This window comes from Ammodytes marinus (assembly GCF_949987685.1).
Source record: "Ammodytes marinus genome assembly, chromosome: 11".
NCBI lineage: Eukaryota > Metazoa > Chordata > Actinopteri > Uranoscopiformes > Ammodytidae > Ammodytes > Ammodytes marinus.
This window is the reverse complement of record NC_137215.1, coordinates 1,610,825-1,618,324: the sequence shown is the minus strand read 5'-3', so window position 1 is coordinate 1,618,324 and position 7,500 is coordinate 1,610,825. Positions and strand designations below refer to the sequence as shown.

Below are 7,500 nucleotides of genomic sequence, written 5' to 3'. Positions count from 1 at the left end.
GAGAGGGACCTGCCAGTATCCTTTGAGGAGGTCTAGCTTGGTGACGAAAGCAGCAGACCCTACTCTGTCAATGCAATCATCTAGACGGGGAAGAGGATAGCAATCAGGCTTTGTGACAGAATTTACCTTGCGAAGATCAGTACAAAAACGAGGTGTGCGATCTGACTTATCAACCAGCAAACACGGGGAGCTCCATGGGCTAGCACTAGGCTCTGCAATGCCATGTTGCAACATGTAATCCACTTCTTTACTCATCAGCTGGCGTTTCTCAGGATTTACTCGGTAAGGGTGTTGCCTAATAGGTGCAGCATCCCCTACATCAATGTCATGCTGGAGAACATTTGTACAAGTAGGCACGTCAGAAAACAGGGCAGGATGTTTACAGATAACCTCAATAACATCAGACTGATGTGATGACTCTAAATAAGACAGATGGACCTTCAAGCTGGCTATGATTTCTGAGTTTGGAAGCCTACCATGAGAAACCCCACGTTCCACAACACCATCAATGTCTTTTTCGCCCACAGGAACCGAAGTGCTCAGCACAGCAACAGTCTTCACCCCTGAAGGCCCCGCCTGGCTCCTCTCACAGTACTGTTTCAACAGATTAACATGACAGAGACGTGTTTTACGCTTTCGCTCTGGAGTCTTTATCAAATAATCCAACTCCCCTACTTGACGCTCAATCACATATGGCCCGCTAAACCGAGCTTGCAAAGCAGACCCCATAATTGGCAGCAGCACCAACACCTTGTCCCCAGGAGAGAACGTTCGATGCTTGGCCTTTCTGTCATACCACCCCTTCATCTGTTCTTGGGCTTCCCCCAAGTTCTGCTTCGCCAGCTCACATGCCTTGTTAAGCTTTGACCTAAAATGACAAACAAAGTCAAGCAAATTTGTGGACACGGGCTGGTTTTCCAACCATCTCTCTTTCAACAGTTTCAAAGGGCCCCGTACCGTATGGCCGAACACCAGTTCAGCTGGACTAAAGCCGAGGGACTCCTGAGTGACCTCTCTAGCTGCAAAAAGGAGCAAAGGGGTTCCCTCATCCCAATCTTTCTCAAACTCCTTACAGTAGGCTCGCAACATGGACTTTAGGGTCTGATGAAACCGCTCTAGGGCTCCTTGAGACTCGGGATGGTAAGCAGACGAAGTGTGGTGCTCAATGGACAACTGCTGAAGAACTTGAGAAAACACACGGGACATGAAGTTAGACCCCTGGTCGGTCTGGATAACCCTGGGCAGGCCAAACACTGTAAAGAACTTAATAAGGGCCTTCGAAATGGCTGACGCGGTGATGCTACGTAGAGGGATAGCTTCAGGAAACCGGGTAGCTGTACACATAATTGTCAATAAGTACTGGTTACCTGATTTGGTGCGAGGAAGGGGACCAACACAATCAATCAAGATACGCTCAAAAGGCTCTCCTATGGCAGGGATGGGATGTAAAGGAGCTGGGGGAATCTTCTGGTTGGGTTTACCAATAGTTTGGCACACATGGCATGTCCTACAATGCTCAGCAACATCAGATTTCACACCAGGCCAAAAGAAATGTCTTAACACTCTGTCTAAAGTTTTCCTAATCCCCATATGACCAGCAAGACAGTGATCATGAGCCAACTGCAAGACATCCTGACGATAGACACTTGGCACCACCACTTGAAACACACTACTCCAGTCATCATGACAGGACAGTTTAGGAGAAGTCCACTTTCTCATTAACACACCATTGTTTACAAAATAGCAACCAGACACAGCTGTCATCTCATTATCAGAAACAACCTCGTCAAAAAGAGAAGCCAAGGTTGTATCTTTCCCCTGCTCACTCTTGAGCTCGTCACAGGAGGGAAACACTTTACCAAACCCCAACATGTCACCTTTAGCTAAAAATGTGTCAAACAGGGCAATATCGGAATCAGCTTCTTTGTCTTGTGTCTTCTTCTTTGACATAGCACGGGTAGTAACACAAACAGGAAATGCTTCTGGGTACTGCTTCTCAAGTTCATCTGGGCATTTGGACACTACAGGAACTGGAACAACCTCAGGAGCTGCAAGTACCCTACCACCGGCTAAGTCATTTCCCAAGATGAAAGACACCCCTTTAATTGGAATGCTTGGACACACAGCTACAGCTACCTCCCCAGACACCAGACCTGTTTCAAGGTTAAGGTTATGCATAGGCAGGGACAAATACCCACCCCCAAACCCTTGGACGAGGACATTAGAGCCCAACTCAGACTGGTCAGCAAACTGTAAACAGTCCTGTAGAATCAAAGACTGAAAAGCACCAGAATCTCGCCAAATCTTAATTGGTTGCTTGTTTAAAGGGTCAGCGACAAGAGAAACAAAACCATCCATGAGGAAAGCCGAAGAGCCAGCCAGCTCATTCTTTTGAGCGGGTTGGTCCAGGTTTTGGGTGAGGGCACACTTTTTCACCGCTTTTAGTAAGGCAACAGGCTTAGGGTTAAACTCTTGTTTCTTACTCAATACAGGACAATCGGCAACAAAGTGACCACCTTTCTTGCAATAAAAACAAGTCTTCTCTAAGGGAGTACTCACAGTAGCCGACCTTCTAGTGAAAGCTGTAGAAACCGGGGGAGGAGATTTTGAAAACCGAGGTCTATTAAAATCAGCCCTTCCTTTTCTCTCACCTTGGTTATCAAAGTTTACCTTGGTTGTCAATACAAACTTGTCTGCTAAAACAGCAGCTTTCTCAAGAGAGGCTACTTCTTGCTGATTGAGGTAAGTACACACGGCACTAGGCAGACAATTTTTAAAGTCCTCCAGCAGCACTAATTGTCTAAGATCCTCCTTAGTGTCCGCTTTCTCCGATCTGCACCAAGAACTAAAACTGATCTCCTTCTCTCTCGCAAACTCTACATAAGTTTGGTCATCCTGTTTACTGAGGGCTCTAAACCGCTGGCGGTACGCCTCCGGAACAAGCTCATAAGTCCTTAGAATAGCGCTTTTAACTTCTTCATAGTCCTTGCTATCCTCAATGCTTAAAGCAGTGTAAGCATCTTGTGCTTTTCCCACCAACACGCTTTGCAAAAGTGATGTCCAGGCATGCATTGGCCACTCATTAACGGTGGCCACACGTTCAAAATGAGCGATGTACCTCTCAACATGTTTCTCAGCAAATGGAGGTAGTAGTCTAATGTGTCTTGCTACATTAAACTGAGACGAGGCAGCATTAGATGAGCTCAGAGTAGCCTGCCTAAACTCAAGGTCTCTAAGGAAACGCTCGTGCTCTAAGTGCATCTGCGTTTCTTTGAGGATACGCTCTTTTTCATTATCAATACGCTCTCTTTCATTATCCTCTAGTTCTTTTTCTTTGAGGATACGCTCCTTTTCATTATCAATGCGCTCTCTTTCCTTATCCTCTAGTTCTTTTTCTTTGAGGATACGCTCCTTTTCTTTATCCTCTAGTTCTTTTTCTTTAACCTCTAGTTCTTTTTCTAGTTGCCGTTCTCGAAAAGCCAACTCCTTCATCCTAAACTCAAGCACAGCATCTGACATTTGAGGAAGAACAAGTTGTTGATATGCTGGCGAAGACGGTGGTTTTAGAACGCCTCTTTCTACTAGAATAGCCTTAAGTGCTTCTCTTAAACTATCTTTAAGGCGTTTATCACTGCTGGTAATCTCAATGTCATAATGACTGGCAAGGCTAAGGAGCTGTTCTTTAGAAAGCTGACATAGCAACTCCTCTGAGGGTGCGCTAATAAAGTCATTTAGCACTGTGGGTGCTGCCATAGTAGATAACTTCACTAGTCCAAAAAAAAAACAACAATGATTTTACACAAGGCTTCAACTTAACCAGTATGCACAGTGTACCCCTTATCCAATACTACAGCTAGTCACAAATCATCTCTACTAAATGTTTTTTTTTTCCCTTTAAACCAAGATCACAGAAATAGGCCTAGAACCCCCCCATCAACTACTAAGTAGCACAAAATATTACCCATCCAAAATCTATTACCCACAATAGAACCTGCTGGTAATCAAAACTAAGGCCACACAACCTCAGGAGAACTAGCCTACCAAGTCAAGTTACACACCACCACTTGACACATCCACAAGCTGTAGAAAAAAAACAAAGTTAGGATCCAGGACACGTTACCACAACTGTCCCCATAAAGCAATCACTAACTCAGCTAACCTTACAAATCACTTCACTGATGGGCACAGTGAGCAAGCCTCCGAGTACAAAAGATCATCAAAGCAAACCCCCTGGTACCTGCCTATCTTTATACTAAACCTAACTGTCTTCTTGAGGCGTACCGGGCTCGAAGCTCTAGACTTATCAACCAGCAAACGAACCGGCTCTGAAGCTCTAGGCCCCCACCCAGGATATCCCCGAAAATAAAAAAGGCAAAATAACAAATAGTGCACTGATGGAAGGACAGATTGCTCTGACCAGCTGGCACACTCCCTAACTAACCAGGGAGATCACTCACAACTTTAGATCAAAAGCACTCAGATTCAATACTCACCATACTCACCCTGAAAAACGCTACTCACAGCCACACTGCCAAAGTATACAAAGTTTGTCTAGGGGACAAAGAGAAACAAATTAACTCAACCAAAAAAAAACTCCAGATTGATCCCGGACGAGCCCCCAATATGTTACGACCCGGCTCAAGGAAGCAACATAAAGTAGTCAACACAAAGGTAAAGGTGTAAGAAAATGCCGTTTATTGTAACATAGGTTTAACAAAAAGGTGAACGGGAGCCATGCTGCTGGCCCTGGCTGGAGAGAGTGAGTCAATTAAGCTTCCAGCTTAAATAGGCAGCTCAGGTGGCAGTCAACGAGGTGAGGGAGGGGCTTCAGGAACTCTGCAAAACAAGGCACAGATCTGGCACATAACACTGAGCTACATCCCCCCCCATTCTTTACCTTTAAACCTGCAGTGTGTAGAATTTTGGGTTTTATTTCCTAGCAGATTTTGTAGAAAGTAATTATAATATCCATAAGTACATTTAATTTAGTGCATAATAGCTGAAAAAAAAGTTTTGAATTATTATTTTTTCCCTTAGAAAGGGTCTCATATATGTCCATGACTGTGTCTGAAATCGCGCACTTCTGTACTTACACTTACTTTTTTGAGTGCACTTTGCGCAAAACCGGAGAGTGTGTCAAAATGAAGTGCACTGTAAGTTCCTCTGTCATGCACTCAAAACGGTCTAAAACTTGAGTGTGGAGTGATGGACACTTTCCACACTCAACGGCCGCCATCTTGCCTACGTAACGGAGAGGACGGAACATTCTAATCAAAATAGAGGAGCTTGAAGCAACCATGGAGACGGACGCGCTCTACAAAAGTTAAATTATATATTGTTTTAGTTTTTCCGCGACTAATGTGCCTGTTTTGGCTATCGGTAACGCAAGCAGAAAAAAATACCACCGAAGAAGAACCGTCAAAATGCAAAGTCATTTCCGGTAGGTGTGCGACGGCAGTTTGGACAGTACACTGTAGAAATGAGAGCACTGCGTCTATAAGTAAGTGTACTGTAGGGATAATAAAGTGCACTCAATGTAAGTGCACTTACCTAAGTGCACGATTTCAGACACAGCACATATTTCTGCATATTTTGGACCAAGGCCTAGTGCCGCCATCTTGAAAGTGTCATAGTTGGAATGTCATCAGGTGCATTGTTTAAAATGTAGAATTGTTCTTGTCCTTGAAGGCCACTGTAGCTTCTGTTATTATTCTAAAGGGTTGGGGTTACCCAGGGAGCGTTGCATTCTAGAACTTTGTAGAACTTTCTTGATGATGTCATATTACACACTGCACCTTTAAAGGGTCACTATGTAGTTTCAGAGGAGGGGGATTTGTTTACCTTCACAGAGCCTGCAGTTAGTTTACTAAACACAGCTTCACATCTTTGATTTTACCAAATAAACAAAAAAATTACAACATTTTATCTGAATTTTTACAAAACTTTACAAAATGGGATTTTTTTTGACAACATTGTGACTTTTGAAACAATACAAAAATGTTATTATTCTGTCTCGTGTGTGTGTGTGTGTGTGTGTGTGTGTGTGTGTGTGTGTGTGTGTGTGTGTGTGTGTGTGTGTGTCTGTAGAAAGCCACGGAGACTCCAACAGTGATGACAGTGACAGTGACGTGTCAGACGTCCCGGAACTGGACTCGGACATAGAACAAGAAACACAGATAAACTACGACAGACAAGTAAGAACTACACACCTATCTATCTATCTATCTATCTATCTATCTATCTATCTATCTATCTATCTATCTATCTATCTATCTATCTATCTATCTATCTATCTATCTATCTATCTATCTATCTATCTGTCTGTCTGTCTGTCTGTCTGTCTGTCTGTCTGTCTGTCTGTCTGTCTGTCTGTCTGTCTGTTTGTTTCCATTGGTGTTTTTCCGTTTTGCTTCATAATCTGAAACATGGGTTTCTCGTAGCCTACAAGAAACCTTTCACAGACATCTCTAATGAAGTATATTTTCTTTTATAAATATTCTTTTATTAAACTTTTATTTTAGTGGTTTTATATTGTTTTACATATGGACAAAAAAAACAGAATAAGTAAACACATACAATACATACACAACCCCCTCTCCCCTCCCCCTCCCCCCTCCCCCCTCCCCCTCTTCCCTCTCCCCTCCCCCCACTCCCCCTATCCCCTCTCCCCTCCCCCTCCCTCCTCTCCTCCCTCCCCCTCCCCCCTCCCTCACATAAACAGACAAGGAATACAGAAAAAGAGTGAAATAAATAACAGACAAAATGATTAAGAAGATAAGCTATAAATACACAAGAAACAAAACAAAGCTAAAACACAAACTAAACTGGGGCAAACCTCACAGCTTCTGGTTCCCTAAGAGCTTCTTTTATAAATCTTTTTATCGGAGGATATGTTCCTTGTCCAATGTTCTTTTGTTTTTGTTTTGGTGTGTGGTAGTTTGCAGAGCAGACAGACTTGTTGGAGATGTGTCGAGGTAGTGGATCATGAGGAGATATTCACAGATTTCTGGACAAAAAGTGATTTTGACAACAAGCGTTCTCCAGAATCCTTTAAAAGGCGTAGTGTGTTTGTTGTTAAAGGAATACTTCACCCATACGGAACCCTTCCCTCAGTCTTCCCTTGGCCCAGCTGTCCTGTTAATCCTAACCCTACATTTTCCCACGTGTGATGTCACACATGGGAAAATGTAGGGTTAGATAGTGAGACCATAAAACATTTCTTCTGCCTTTTCTCAGGCTAGGATGAACCGATTTAATATTTTTTTGCACATTTATACTACATAGGATCTCAGAGTTCAATACACCTTCATATTTCAACCGGTGAAGTAGGTCTTTAAAGGTGCAGTGTGTAATATGACATCATCAAGAAAGTTCTACAAAGTTCTAGAATGCAACGCTCCCTGGGTAACCCCAACCCTTTAGAATAATAACAGAAGCTACAGTGGCCTTCAAGGACAAGAACAATTCTAAATGTTAAACAATGCACCTGATGACATTCCA

General features: G+C 43.3%; 1 protein-coding gene across 1 annotated transcript in view; it reads left to right on the top strand.

Moving 5' to 3' along the window:
* Positions 1-7,500, top strand: part of LOC307257522 (echinoderm microtubule-associated protein-like 6) — a gene marked incomplete at both ends in the record, with an annotated part of 54,625 nt that overhangs the window by 11,755 nt on the left and 35,370 nt on the right. Inside the window, 1 exon segment of the mRNA XM_080036784.1 lies at positions 6,088-6,194. Coding sequence (XP_079892910.1) covers positions 6,088-6,194 — 107 coding nt within the window.